Raw genomic sequence first — 15,154 nt, forward strand, 5'->3', positions numbered from 1 at the left:
CTCATTACTCAATAGTATTAATTTTATTTATAAGTAATATTATATTATTTAATTATGCAAACATAAAAACCATACAATTTAAATTACTAATGAAAAATAGAGATTAATATTATAATATTCCTATGATTTACTAAAAATTATCTTATATCTATCCTTTATAGTCTATACATATAAAATCCAAATACCAAACTCACTGATCGTTGTACCTCGAAAACTGCTCAACCTACAAACTCGAAATTTGGAATAGTGGTTCCTTTAACACTTTCACCGTACAATAAAAAAGGATTTTAAAAATTGTTGCGTTTAAGTGGACTAATTAATAATTTAAATTATTCGTTAATTAATAATGTACCTATTGTGTGGCATGGCAACCGGTCGCGCTGGTTTCCACCTACCTGCAATCTATACACTTACCGATCATGCGGCATGTAGATATGAATTGTTCCGAGAAATTTATCGACAAAAATACACACGGGCGAAGCCGGGTAATTCAGCTGGTTAATTCATATTATACACAAAATATAAGTATTTTAAAAATCTATAATGAACTCCCAAACACCAAAGATATTTTTTTAGCACTTGAAAACCACAACTGACAAATGTATATGAAACATAAACACATAATCATAATTCAAATATGTTTATTTAAATTAAATTTGTTAAGAAAAAAGTGCATAATGAGTAACAACAATTATACCTAATGATATCACGAATTATTACTATAAACAAATTTTTGGATCAAACAAATATTGTACTTCCAAATCATGACTGTACATTAGTTGATGATGTGTTATTCATACACATAACGAAGTTAGGATCGATAAATTTAAAAATTAGTGTTCTGTGGTCATTTGCGTTGTCGATTTTGTTGGATAAACACTGAGATTGCTTCTTTTATGGTGGTGTTTGGCGTCATCGACTTGGACACGAGCGGTTCGTTTGTCAATGGGCTACTGAATTTGCCTCGACGAAACCATGACATCATAGCCGATCTATCGTAAGTATGTCCGTCTATCCAGAAAAAAATAATATCAATTTTTTTTTTTTACGCATTACTTAAATACTTATTATATAAACTAAAGTTTTGATACGGTTTTATATGGGTCTACGCCCAATAGAAGTAACAACTGTATTTTTTTCTTTCTGTTACTGTTACCGCTTAGTCTGTTAATCATCAAGTACAGAGAATGAATGGAATGGTCGTTTTTCAAATCTCTTCTTGATATAGGTACCTTTGCGAATTCTTCAAAGACGAAACTGGGAACTAGAGTTAAACCTTGGACTGTATACCTGAACATATCACGGGATCTCTGAAGATCTGCTGTGTTATCGGACAGATGAATTCGTCGGGTGTGTCTGTCGACGACGATAGTTTGGACAATGCCACTTCCAAGTCTCGTCTGTCGTCATCTGCAAAGGAAACAAATTGTTTTTTTGACCGTGTTTCGCCATTATTACGTGTGCGGTTGGGCCGTTGGACGAAGGTTAAGTAAATGTTTAGGTTATGGTTTAGGGCAAAATTTAACATAACTCGTTTATATCATTGACGTAATTTATTATATTACACATTTGTACATAAAAAATTGTTCAAATTGAACAAAAAGCGGTTTTATGAAAATACAGGATATACTTCCTTTACCTACGTTTCCGTTTTAAAAAAAAATCAACCACACCGCAAAGTGGAGTAGGTACTGAACAATGATTTGTACGATATAATATGATATATTATTATAGTAGGTATTTAGTATTTACACATACTATATATACATATTTACATACCGTTCAATCGCAGTCCGTATGCTTCTAATGACGTCTATCAATCGAAAACAAAAATTACAAATTATATCGTTTTATAAATAGCATAACAAATATATGCTGTCGGTGAAATTAATTTTAACTATCTACGTAAATATTAAGCGTAACATATTATTTTATCAAGTATTTAGTTAATGAAATACATATAATAATATATAAGTATATAAGATAAAATCAATTCAATATCATTATATACCTACGTAAAACGATTGACAAATAATACTAATAATTTACATTCATGCGTATATGCATATATACCTACTGCCCACTGGTACGTTTAGGGTGAGTGTTCGCTATGCTGTTTACTGTGTTATAAATTTTATACTGTGAAAGGTTAATATTTTGCATATTATTATGCAATGTAGTTACCTACCGATTTCCTAATTGACGTCGCGCCTTCATCGTCCAACGGTAAATTCCATAGAAACATAGCTTTGTCCAACGACCCTACAATATTATTAACTTCGCATTAGTTCGTATTTTATTAACTTTCGTATAGTCTCACAACAATATCATTAAATAAAAAATATGATTTTAAAATAAATAGGTACCAATTTTAAAATACTCGATGTACAATGTACGTATATATGTAGTGTATTAGTATTGCTTTCTAGCTGTGTTCACATACGTACATCGACCGTATCGAAGAGTAGGTACATAACAAATATTTTAACGATATGTGTGCACCAAGTACTAACTGCGGTAGTGTGTTTATTTATCAAATTATCTTTCAAAAATCATATCATATTTAATTATATGTCTATTTCTTATTAAAATATTAGTAAAAATAATAAATATTCTTTAAAAAAAAAAAATATTGTTTAAATTTGTTTTGAAAAATCACACGACTTTAATTATACAAACAGTACCTATTTATTTATATGACATTGGCATATTCATTCGTTTGTGTATAATAAATTAATAAATAGGTAATAAATAATAATAATTATTATTATTATAGTAACCTGTAGCTAGTATTTTATTATTTGATGAAAATGAGCAACAAGTGAGAATAGCATCTTTAGGATCGATAACATGCAGACAATCTCCAGTTTTCTAAATAAAAATTAACAAACATTTCAATACTTGTACGCTAAAAATTAAATAATTCCTATTATAGTGAAGTTTAAGTTCAAAGAATATTTAAAAAAAATGTTTATCAGTGAAATACTTATTATAATTGATTGATATTTTTTTAAGGGAACTTATAGAAATTTTTATAGGAAAGGGGGTGCTTAACTTCAAAATTTCACCATTAAATGAACGCATACATACCTATTTACAATAATATTGATTTATTTTCGTTTTAGAATTACAGATGATTGTCAATTAATGAGAACTATAATGTGACCACCAATAATTATTGATTTAATAATGGATAAAATATTTTTTTAACATAATTATTAGGTTACGGTTTCTAATTTTGTCAAAACATACTAGCCTAATAATTATAGTTACCTACTCTTATACATTACGTATAATCTATATACATGGCTTTAACATTTCAAATTTCAAGTTAAGTTAAAATTAAAACTTGTAAAAGATGAAAGATTAATATTATTTTATAACAATTTATTATATTTTGTGCCAAACAAAGTTATTAATAAAAATCAAATGGCATACCTACACTTTCACATATCTTTCACGAAAAGTCAATTATTACAATATTATAAAGTGATTTATCGTCTACCGTTTGCCATATTCGAGCTGTCTTATCCAGTGAAGTAGATGCCAAGAACGTAGTAATATGCCGTGGGAATTTTACGCATGTTATGTCACTACCGTGACCAACAAACTTCATTTTGAAATCGATTCGGTCATCCAGTAGCTTCCAGGTTTTTACCATGGCATCATTGCCACCCGTCAACATCAATATCGATCGTGGTTTTCTAGACGGATCTGTGATATTAGCCCAATTAATGATAATATATATTATAATATCATATTGTATAACAGGTAAATATTATGAAGACAATTAAAAACACATTAAATTCACGAAGATTTTAATTTTCACGATTATTATAATATATTAAATTTGGTATGTCGATTATACATTTATAAGATTTATTAAAGAAATTGGACGAATAGAGTAATAAACAATTTTTTTTCAATAATATTACATTACAATTTGGCTATCATCAAAAACAATTAAATCACAAATGTCAAATGTACATGTAAATATGTACCTAGATTCCTCAAACCTATATATACACAGACTACTTAATGATATTTTTGAAAATGTGATATTAAAAAAATATAATATTATACATCATAATATGATCTATAGAGGTTATAGTGGATATGTACTAGTACTAATATACTATTAAATTGTATTTAAACAAAATTATATTATTTTGTCACATTTTATTTTTTTCTGCAGACATTTTTTAATTAATTTGTAATCAATAAATTTTAAACTAAAATCACGCAAAACGTTAAACATGTAAATATTAGTTCTTATAGTTCCATGGATTATTGTGATTAATGTATAAGTATGCAAATTAAGGTACTGAAACTATTATTATTTATGCTATAAAACTTACTCTTGAACGCGAAATGGGCACAGGTTATTCCAATTTCGTGCGCTTTATCATAGACAATTGTACTTGTTTCAGATATTATATGCTTTTTAGGATGAACTGACCAAATTCGGAAGTGCCCTTCCACACAACCGGACATTAAATAACGAGAATCTGGACTAAACGAAACACAAGTGACGTCTTCGTCATTCCCGGACAACTTCCTAAAATTGTTTCTATATATATTATAATTTATAATAATACATAGATAGTGTTTAAAATAATGTGTTAATTATTTTACAGAGTCAGAGAAATAATTTTATAATTAAATAAAAAATTTGTGTTATTTTTTTTTTAATTTATTTTTTTTACATAATCTGAAGTTAATATAACATAACTATATACTTGAAAAGTATACATTTTTACTATTTTTTTTTTGCAATATAAATTTATAGTTTATTAGTTCTAAATTACATAATGACGTATTTATATTTTTATTTGCTGCGGAATATTTTTTTAATAATTTCTTATTTTAATGTTTATGAATCAAATTTATAAAACTATATAATTAACTACTAGTTGAGTTAGATTACGTTAAGATGATTTGAACAGAATATAAAAATTAGAATAAAACAAACATGCACAAATTAGAATACAAGACTACCCTTTTAATATATTATATTTAAGTACAAGAAGTTAGAGCTATCAATTCACCCTGTCAGTTATTTGAAAACCATCATATACGTACGCGACAAGCTGTAACGTTTCAATTTTCCACACGAATATGATTTCGTTGTCGCAAGCGACTGCGATTAATTCGGAGTTGCTAGAAAACGAACAGGATCGGGCCCCGCCGTATTCAGTGTGTAACGAACCTTTCTGTTTTAGAGTCTATAAATCGATTTGAAATAATTTCCAATAAATTATAATTGAGAATGTCCATTGCGACAACGTATTGGTCAAAAGTTATATTTAGAGTTATTCACCAAAGTGCTTATCTTCAATTTTTCAGTTAATAATGAATGTATAAAAATTCAAATTACTGAAGTCTTCTAATAAATTTACTTGAAAACCATATTATTTAATTCTTGATATTTTTTTTTTTGGTACTATCAAAGAAGTATGTACTATAGTGATACAAATTTCTGTTTTTCAAGTGAGAATACTTCCTCCCTCCATTTCATTTAAACTGTAAATTAGGTATTTAATGGAATATTTTTCGAAGAATTTGATATACTTGATTTAAAATTTAAAATAGCTTTCAATTATTAAAATATGTTTAAACCAAGAATACTAATCCTTAAAAATAATTTTACAAAATTAAAATATAGGTACATAGAAGTAACATTTGATCTAGTCGTATTTATTGTCTATGGACCATTTGACAAATATATTATTAGTTAGAATTTTGAAATCGCCATATATTCACCAAATTATTATTTTCCAAGCCCATTAATGATAGACCTATAATTATTCTTAATACTTACATTAAGTTAAATAACTCAAAAATTTTCAGATAAGGAGGGATTATTAGGTATTTAAAAATCAAAAGTTTATATCTTAATGAGACATTTTTTAAACCTCAATAACTTAAAAATATGGTCTTCAAGTAAGTAATAAGTATATATCTAAAAACTGCAAAAATCTGATTTTGATTTTTGAATAACTATATTTTTAAAGAAAAAAGAGAGTGAACATGTATGGTGAATCCTCGGTATATGGATTTATGGTTATTGTAAACTGTTACATTAAGATCCCAGATAACAGTCATTCCATCCAACGAACAGGACGCCATGTACAACGAGCACGGAGAGATGACCATATGTTGCACCGAATAATGGTGAGCATACAACGGCGAGTCTTTGCACTCTTCAAAACGTCCGTTTTCGTCGAAATTCCAAACCCTGATGGTTTTATCGCTAAAAAAATTTGAAACAATATAAGACACAGCAGATAAATATTTCAAAATCTATTAACAATTATTGTGTTACCTGCCGGCTGCTACGAGGTATTTACATTCGTTGCTAAAGTCACACGAATTCACCGCATTTGTAAACATTACTTTTTCCCTCAGAGATACTTCTACTTGAATGTCTCTTCTAACGTTCACTGTAGATTTTAAGTCCTGAAACCGATATACAAATTTAATTAATGAATATTTACTTCACATACATACAACACAATATGTCGTCAATAAAATATGTTATTTTTTATGACTTTATTATTATTGATATTTAATATGTAGTAAAACAACATTCACCTCGGACGAGTCGTGTAATTTTACGTTCAAATCGAAGTGGCCTTTCACGTCCCAGACAATTACTGACTTGTCATTGGACCCTAAAAAACGTAACGTAAAAATACGTGGACAAATAAAACGAAATATGTACGCGTTACAATTTGTTTTAAATATTCAATTTATTACTGTAATATGTGCATATTTTTAGGTGCCTATTTATACATAATATATTATAATGCTTTGTACATACAATACGAGTACAAATTACAATATTATGCTGAGCATGTATGTTCATGAAAAATCGTCCAAATAATATGCATTCGTGTAGCGCGGAATTATTGTAACAAGTCATAGAATCGTTGGCAATTTACCAGTCGCAAACAGTAAACCGTCTTGAGAGAATCCACAAGTGTTAACATAACGGGTGTGTCCTTCCAGTACTTGTAAGCAAACTGCATTGTTTTTCTCGACCATCTTAATACAATAATAAAAATAACCATTCTAACGATATAATATTATATAACTACATTTCCGTGTAAAAAATATTACTATGATTCGTTCTGGGAGACTATTTGCCACTTATAAGGACATCACACCCACATGACCTGTTGTTGTCTCTATGTTACGAATGTACAACGTAGCACATTTTCGATCAGCAGAACCAATTTTATGTTGTCATCATTAATATTAGAGTGAATAGATCTTTTATAAGATTTAAAAGTTTGAACATTATCAGTGTTTGTATGTCAGATTTTTGCGATGTTTTAATTTATTTTAAGTTGATTATAAGCATTTTTATATTTTTATATTTAATATTTTTATCTCAATTCAAAATTAAAGTTTCTTAAAATATGACTATAAATACTGATAACATTTTTACTTCAAAGTTTAATAATACTGAAGTTATACCGAATCTAATAAATAAAAACACGAAATTGGTTCTATTGAACGTACATTTACAATGTTGTATTTATTAGTACCTAGCTACATATTTATATGATGAAAATAGAACATAATATTTTAGTTGAATTTACGTCGACTGATAGTTATTAAAGGTCAATTTATAAAATATATTGAATAATTTATACTGTTTAATAATCATTGTATCATTTTAAAAACCCACAATTAGACTCCCAGATTAGGATTTTATTTTGAAACAAACTCTCGGTAGTGATTCATAACAATAATTTTAAAATAACAAATAGGAATTGTATATAGGTTTAATAGCCATAGATGCCGCTGACCAATAATAATAATAAAAAAATAATAGGAATTGTTTTGTTACGTATACGAGTATAATAATATAATTTAATCTAACCATAATAAACACAATCTTGGTTAAACGGCAAAGATATTTTTTCGCTAACTTGTTTTTTAACTCTAGTTTGTTAAATTACAATGCATATATATTTTTTTAAATCATTATTCTTAAACTAGGCTGAGCTTGATTTATTTTATTAATTTTACAATAATTCCAAAATACATCAAGGCATGTAGTTATTTAATGCTTACACATTAATAAAACGATTATTGTCCATTAAAAAATTATTAATTAAGGTACCCACTACAATAAGGTCACAACTTTCTTCCTTACTTTTTTTGTAGACTCGATATGTTGCTAATATTTTCATATTTTACCACCCCCTTCCTCAAAATAAAAAAAAAACTCCAATATGTATCGTTGCATATATTTAAAATCGTTACCCTCCAAATCCTTGTAGTCTTGTCCATTGAAGTAGAAGCGAACAGCGTGGCGTCAGCGCCGCAAAAACACACACTGGTCACTATTGATGAATGGCCTTTTAACGACTGAACCATTATGACAGCACACTGATGAGAACCTGCATTTTTCTTCCACAGAGTCAGTTGCCAGATTTTCACCAAGTTGTCGTTACCGCATGTCAGTATACTGTACACTTTACCCTTATCTACAACATTGAAAAAAATATACGCGTACTGATTTAAAAATAAAATGCAATGAATACATAAATGTATACACCTGGATTAATCATGCATTTATTATAAATTATTGTATTAGTAGGTATGAGGGCTATATTATGTAGTTAAAATGTTTACACTTAAATTTTAAGTAAATATGTAGAATAAATATAGGTATTAAATGTTTTTTATTTACTTTCGTATTGCGAATAGTTAAGTAAGTAGTGAATAAGTAAATACACGATTAACTAGTTAAAAATATGATAATTGGTTTGTGTATAAATTGAAAAAATATCATGCTACGATGATGATATTGTTACATTTATAGATCTACCATGACAGTAAATCGTCATAAAATATTATAATACATATATAGTGCAGTATACTATTAATTATTGTCATTCTAAAAATGTTTATAATATTAAGTTAGCTTGATTATATAATTTATTTTTAAACATTTAAAAATATAAAACACAATATACAGCATTTTTTATAAGCTATATTAATATATAAAATTATTATTATTTTGTTTTAATAAATATTAAGACATTTCTGAGTTATAGTATAAAAAACCACAGCAAATAATATAGAAATTAATTATTAACTATAAAGCAAATAATTTCAAATCAATACTCTGAATAAATTATTATTCAACCCGTCTGTAATTTATAATTAATGATAACACATCCGAATTCTTTACTACGAAAATAAACAGCTAGCCATATCACCACATATTTAATAATATATTAGGTATAGTGCAGTGTATTTCAATTTAAAATACCGTAAAATGTCTATTCTATAAACATATTTATTATTAAAATGTTTTATCATAATTGTTTAATGTATATCAAATATGATGGTGAAAAATTCTATAGCTTTTATTAAAATAATCAAACCGTTTCTATGTTCATAGTTTTTTTTCAAAAACTTATTGATACTTTTAATGACATGTCACTCACTTGTTATTGTAGTGACAGTTGATATGTCGGCAGAATTCACACCCATATCGTGGCAGTCAAATAATATGTTTAAAGGAGTAGTTTTTCCGCAAGTATCGGTCAGCTCGGAGACTGACCACACTTTGGCCACCCCCGTTGTGTCACCCGTCAACATTATTCTCGAGTCTATAGAACAACATACCATCGAAATAGCTTCTTCGTGCGCCGTAACTGTCCTGTAAATAAGAAAGTTCCGTAAATAGTATATGCGAAATAAAAATTATGTTTTTATAAAGACTTCAAATTTTATGAAAAGAATATTAATTATTTTCGTAATAATAACACCGAAATTAGCTTTCTTGATAAATTCAAAAAGTGGAAGTATAAATCAGAAATCAGAATCTATGTTCATATCTAGCCGGTAAATAGAATTTCTATTCAAAGTTATTAGTTATTACAATAATAATAATTGTTGATATTAACAGCTATGCACCTAAATTGCCTATTCAACACGCCATTCAATGACTATGACACTGACGTTAGTTAAATGAAATTCTATAATGCTATAAAAATATACAATGACCTATGAGCAACGACCAACGACAATAAGCTCTATACTGGATTGTGATGTATGATCATTAATCACTGATGTGTAATTTAAAAAAATTATTAATTTATTGTTGTTAAAAAAAAAAAAAAAAAAAAAAAACATGAACTTTTTCGCAATATTTATAAATTATTTCATAAATAAATTAACAAAACGAGTAGTTAATATTTATATTTAAATATAATCATTAAATTAAAAAATATAAAACTAGTACGTCGGAAAAAATTAAATCTATCAACTTATAATTTATTAAAAGATTAACTAATTGTATTATAAGAATACTCACTTAAAACTTTTATTTTCGTGTTATTATTTTTGGTGCACGCATCGAAAACGTTAGAGCGTCATTGAAATTAAATAATTAGTTATGATATTTATTTTAAATACGACCTCATTATACTTCAATATAAATTATAATATTATGAAAATTATGTATACCTGACCAGAACTCGTCTAAACATGTCCCACACGCACATGGTTCCATTGTCACCAGCAGATACAAAATATTTATAATTTCTCACAAAACACGACGATCTTATACCACCGCAACTGTTTTGAACAAATGTGTGCACAATTTTCCCTGTCTAAAATTTATATTTTATAAAATCCATAAAAGGTGTTATGATTAATTTGTTATATTTAAAATTTTAGATATGATATTTAATATTAATACTCAATCAATACAATAATAAGTGAAGTAATGGACTAATGAACTATCATATCCTTTTGAATATAATACTAATATAATACTATACAGTTCGAAATTTGAAACTAGGATATTTAGTTAAGCCTATTGCCTATGTAAGTGACAAAAGTATACACGTACAGGCAGAAATAAAATAAATACTTATGACCAACACATGTCTTAAATTTTAACTTTATGTATACAAATACACATAATGATTGTATGGGGTATTGTAAATTCAATTAATACTCGTAAGTTATAAACTATTTGTTTAAAGTTAAGTTATATTTAAAATATCAATTACTTAAAATTATATTTTATTTAGACTTTATAGGTTTCAGTTATTATTTTCAAAAGGAATCTACAATCAAGCAAATTTCTCAAGCAGCCATAGATTTACCGACGAAACTATAATAGGTAAATAGGTAAATAATACTTCAAGTATATGATGTAGATATACAAAATATCGAAGATTAAAAAAATTTCGTCAAATAAAAATATTTAAAAGCAACTGATGAAATTATCATTTAAAGGATGACATAAAACATTTAGAGACATAAATGTCATGTACGTTAATGAAATTTGATAATAATTAGTTTTAAATTATGTATATACACTCGTACATTATAAAAAAATAATTACGTTTTGTATAATGATTTATTAAATACCATTTATACATTCTATAATGAACAACATTGAATATTATGTTACGGCTTTAACAACATAATATTATGTAGTATTTAATTATAGTATAATAAATATTAAATAATAATATAAAAATAATCAGACAAAATGTTATACGAAAATATTTTTTATAAGTTTAAAATTTAATAAATTATTTCAATCTATTATTGAAAACGTGTATATTATATCAAACATGAAATCGTGTCACATAATATTAATTGAATTAAAAACATCAAAGAGTATTATTTGTGCGTAACTCCTTCTGCATATTATATAATATATATAATCATTTACAGCTTATATTTATGGGATTGAAATAATTATATACACAGCATATATACGATTACTTTTAATAGATAGTTTCGTTGTTTTATAACAATGTATACATTTATTTGTGTCTTGTGTATAGCATGTGTGTTTGTGATAATCATTAGTGGAATTAAAAAAAATAACTCTATAAGGAGAAAGCCAATAATTCTTATGCGTTCAAATGTTGGCAGCAAATTAGATGTTGTACGATAAGGATACATTTCTGTAGACGTGATTAAAATGTTTTATAACTAGGCTTTATCGAACCGATAAATATTGTGAAGAAATGTATAATATTATGTCGCGGTCGGATTGGATTTAAAATTCAAGTCAAAACTCAATTTTTAAAATAATCGCGTGCAACGATGACGACGTAGGAAATATCAGGTATCACGTAATATTATATAATGTTTATAAGTCACAGACTACAGTTATAGAACTTAGACTGTAGAAATATTAACCCTGATAAAATCGATAATCGATGTAGTTTATAAAATAAATATAAAATTGGGTAATACTGGATAGTATTATTCCGTCAATTGGTAAGTGAGAAAGATACACACATATTCTCATCACTGTTTAGTCATTCAAAGGAATTTTCGCAAAATATAGCTTTGGAGCGTTTTTTCAAGCTTTTACGAGCCTCCGCGACTGTAAAAATAAAATTATAATGTAGGTACATTCTTACTTCGACATCGCACAGCGTAGTGCTACCATCTAAGGACGACGTTACCAAAATGGTAGCATCTTCGTTAAATTGTACACAAGTCACCATGTACTTATGGTGGGTCAGTGGTGAATAAGATTTTTCCTCGAAACCGCGGCCGGACCGCCATTTCCACACGCTCACCGTCCGGTCACTGCAACAATAATCACACCGTTTGTCAATTATTTGTGACGTAATCCGATAAATAAAACATGGCAATATCATAATAATTATTATATTATTACCATTAATAATACGATTTAAACTATATTAAACACTAATCATTCGTTCAACATAAGTATCGATTTCTATAATCTAAATTACAGGTTAGCTGTAACATAAATCACGCTCTTACTTAAACAGCGGCGATCACGTTTAAGATATGCCTTATTTTATTTATTTATAAAATGTCTAAATATATTTAAACGCGATGTAAAATATATGTGTGTACGCCGGTTCATTAAAACCAAGGTAATACGTCATATATTATACATAGATCTATTCTAAATGAAAACAGATAACTCTATCAATAGTCCAATCGTTTGACGTCTTAAAAAAAAAGAACCATCGAAGCGTTCTATAATGATACCAGGACGAACCAATACGTTTACGTTCATGGTTTTTGGCAAGGTCTATGTAATAGGATATTTAATCAGTGTTATAATTTATAGTCAATAAACGGACTCGTGTTTTATGGTGTTAAATATTGATTTAGGCTTAAAAATAAGACGTTGCTATTGATGTATATTTTTTTATTTGATGTTAATCACAGTATATTAAAATAATTTATCAATATTTATTGACGCATGGTGTAAACATGCCCCATCCGATTCTTTTAAAGAAAATTATCTATTACACTTGGCATTATTAAAAACAAAAGAAAGTTCGAATTTCCTAAAATATAATGACTCACCCATATCTTCAACATTTTTGTAAAACTTTTATTTGAGGTTAATCAGAATATTTTGTTTTTTACTTAACAATTTTCCACTCAATATATTAATAGTAAAGTTAGGTTAACAAACCCTATTCGAATTAATTTCCAAGTAAAATATTTTCTGAATTTTTCATCGCAAGTGAAACGTACGTATTAGTATTATAAACTATTGGATAATATTAACTGTGAGAGGCTAAAAAGTATATATTACGTCGATTCTTTTATTGAATAAATAAATTATAATACTCAAAAAAATTATTTTCAAATGAGTATCTAAGAACTTCAGTCCCGTTACCCACCCCTTGTGTAAAACGTAATATAATATTTATATTATATAATAAAATACATACGTAGATGGTTGAAGAACTTATGACAACGAAATGATCTTACCTTGACCCGATGGCCAGATGAAATCGTTTGGAAAAACAACATTTGGTCACGTCACTGGCGTGTTTATGAATCGTCTGGATACGTTTGGCGGCAACGGAAACGTCCGCTGCGCAAGTGGTGGCGGCCGAGGACATGACGGCGTGGCGCAAAGGCCGTGACTGCACTAACGCGGAAAAATATCATATAGAGAGCACGTAGGTACAATATATAGAAATATATTGTATTAAAGTAATATATATTTACAAGTAGGTATAGAGTGCCTGCTGCATGTCGACGGCGCATCGTTATTATACACGCCAGTGCGACATTCACGCGACCACCTGCTACAGAATATCATATACAATTATTCGATTGATATACCAATATTTATTATTAATTCCGAGTTGGTAGCTTATTTTTACGTAGGTATACTATATAAATGTGTAATATAACGCAACACCACTGACCGCAGTAGTATACATTACAAGACTCGAATAGATATCGACGGTCTACTGCAGTGGCTTTTAACCTTTTTAACAATGTAGCACACTTCATCTCTTAAAAAATTTTCGCGGCACACCAATCCATATGATTAATAATTTAGCCTAGCTTTATGTTTGATATTCATTAGTTTTTACCGAATATCGATAATAATACTGACGAATACATACTTATAAAACTATTAATAGTTTTTATTGCGTCACACTTTAATGGCGCTTACGGCACACCGGTTGAATCCTCTGGGCTCTAGACTAAAGGGTTTGGAGTGTAAATGAAATATCATGAAATATACTTAATTTAATCGTGAAATTGTCAAATTCGCTATATACACTTTGCCATAATACAATACTAACGTGTACTATTGTAGTGGAAAAGGTTATTTCAAGGCAATTGTCTCAAGTTAGCTTATAAATTATAAATTATGACAACATTATTTTTTCAATAAAAAAATGTATTCTATAGGAATTACAAATCCATATTTTTGGTAGACGGGTCATTCATATTTTACTCGATTATAAAAGCTGTTTAGCACGTAGCTGTGCCATTGTAATTGTATTATTCAATACGTTAACACTTTTCTATAATACGTATACATATTTTCACTACTTTTTTTTGTTTACCCCTCATCGAGCCAGGCAAATAGTATCTATATAGAAATATACGAGACATGGTTTATTTATTTAGTTTAATGGAGTCCATTTCAACTATAAAATATTAATATACCAACCACTTAAATTTCATGTTGATGAATTATCTTCAAAATACTTAATGAAGTTGTAACTTTTAAGGTATAATATACCTTATAAGCTACATGTATATCGTATATTATACGATATACATGTAGCTGTAACTGAGCATAATTTTTTCACCATTTTTAGCTAGTAGTTAGTTCAATTCTATTCCTATG

General features: G+C 27.8%; 1 protein-coding gene across 9 annotated transcripts; it reads right to left on the bottom strand.

The window, feature by feature from the left end:
* Window positions 1-682: 682 nt before the first annotated feature.
* LOC112602577 (WD repeat, SAM and U-box domain-containing protein 1-like) lies at window positions 683-13,912 on the bottom strand. 9 transcript variants are annotated; one of them, XM_025350726.1, is made up of 17 exons: window positions 13,768-13,912; window positions 12,423-12,594; window positions 10,495-10,640; window positions 9,471-9,685; window positions 8,278-8,501; window positions 6,945-7,047; window positions 6,595-6,674; window positions 6,326-6,459; window positions 6,082-6,253; window positions 5,083-5,225; window positions 4,359-4,558; window positions 3,506-3,714; window positions 2,781-2,871; window positions 2,189-2,262; window positions 1,780-1,813; window positions 1,291-1,410; window positions 683-1,011 (listed from the first exon to the last, which is right to left on the bottom strand). In XM_025350726.1, exons 1-17 carry the CDS (start codon window positions 13,899-13,901, stop codon window positions 848-850), a joined length of 2,415 nt encoding a protein of 804 aa, XP_025206511.1. In that variant the 5' UTR covers window positions 13,902-13,912; the 3' UTR covers window positions 683-847. The 9 variants fall into 9 exon arrangements, 8 of the variants coding, with proteins under 8 accessions (XP_025206511.1, XP_025206512.1, XP_025206518.1 ...); XR_003115115.1 differs by having other exon boundaries at window positions 948-1,011; window positions 1,157-1,410; XM_025350727.1 differs by lacking the exon at window positions 1,780-1,813 and having other exon boundaries at window positions 2,185-2,262.
* Window positions 13,913-15,154: the final 1,242 nt, after the last annotated feature.

The sequence above is a fragment of the Melanaphis sacchari genome, unplaced genomic scaffold (genome assembly GCF_002803265.2).
Source record: "Melanaphis sacchari strain LSU unplaced genomic scaffold, SCAv2.0 Contig8_pilon_pilon, whole genome shotgun sequence".
NCBI classification, from domain to species: domain Eukaryota; kingdom Metazoa; phylum Arthropoda; class Insecta; order Hemiptera; family Aphididae; genus Melanaphis; species Melanaphis sacchari.

Excerpts from the sequence above, each read along its gene's own strand:
- LOC112602577 (XM_025350726.1), bottom strand. The coding sequence starts at position 13,901 with ATGTCCTCGGCCGCCACCACTTGCGCAGCGGACGTTTCCGTTGCCGCC. Across the intron at positions 10,641-12,422 it reads CTACGCTGTGCGATGTCGAA|ACAGGGAAAATTGTGCACAC; the intron begins GTAAGAATGTAC and ends TATAAATTTTAG. Across the intron at positions 6,254-6,325 it reads TACCTCGTAGCAGCCGGCAG|CGATAAAACCATCAGGGTTT; the intron begins GTAACACAATAA and ends AAATTTTTTTAG.